General features: G+C 65.4%; 1 protein-coding gene across 1 annotated transcript in view; it reads right to left on the bottom strand.

Moving 5' to 3' along the window:
* Positions 1–332, bottom strand: part of KIF3C (kinesin family member 3C) — a gene marked incomplete at its 5' end in the record, with an annotated part of 9,561 nt that overhangs the window by 3,740 nt on the left and 5,489 nt on the right. The window contains 2 exons of the mRNA XM_010131560.1: positions 83–205; positions 307–332. The exon at positions 307–332 is cut by the window's right edge and continues 10 nt beyond it. Coding sequence (XP_010129862.1) covers positions 83–205; positions 307–332 — 149 coding nt within the window. The remainder of the gene's footprint in view (positions 1–82; positions 206–306) is intronic.

Here is a 332-nt window from a genome sequence, read left to right as displayed (position 1 = left end):
TCACCCCCGCCGCGGGGGCTGCAGCGAGCCCTGGGGCCCTGGTGGCCAGAGGGACGTTTGTCCCCACCTGCCATGCTCTCACCTTCTTCAGCTTCTTGGTTTTGATCTCCACCTCCTGCTGCAGGGAGGTGTAGGTCTCCCGCAGCTCCATGGTCTCCTCGTCCCGCAGCAACATCTCCTGCTGCATCTCCCGCTCCCGGCGTTTCTGCAGCGCAGGGGAAAACGCTCAGAGCCGGGAGGGGGGAACCGGCCACCAGGGATAACCCCCTCACCCACCTAAGCTGCGTGAGGCCCCCATGCCGTTACCTGCTCGGCTATCTCCTGCCGCTTCA

The sequence above is a fragment of the Buceros rhinoceros genome, unplaced genomic scaffold (genome assembly GCF_000710305.1).
Source record: "Buceros rhinoceros silvestris isolate BGI_N320 unplaced genomic scaffold, ASM71030v1 scaffold16522, whole genome shotgun sequence".
In the NCBI taxonomy this organism is placed as follows: Eukaryota; Metazoa; Chordata; class Aves; order Bucerotiformes; family Bucerotidae; genus Buceros; species Buceros rhinoceros.
This window is presented reverse-complemented; position numbering and strand designations above follow the sequence as displayed.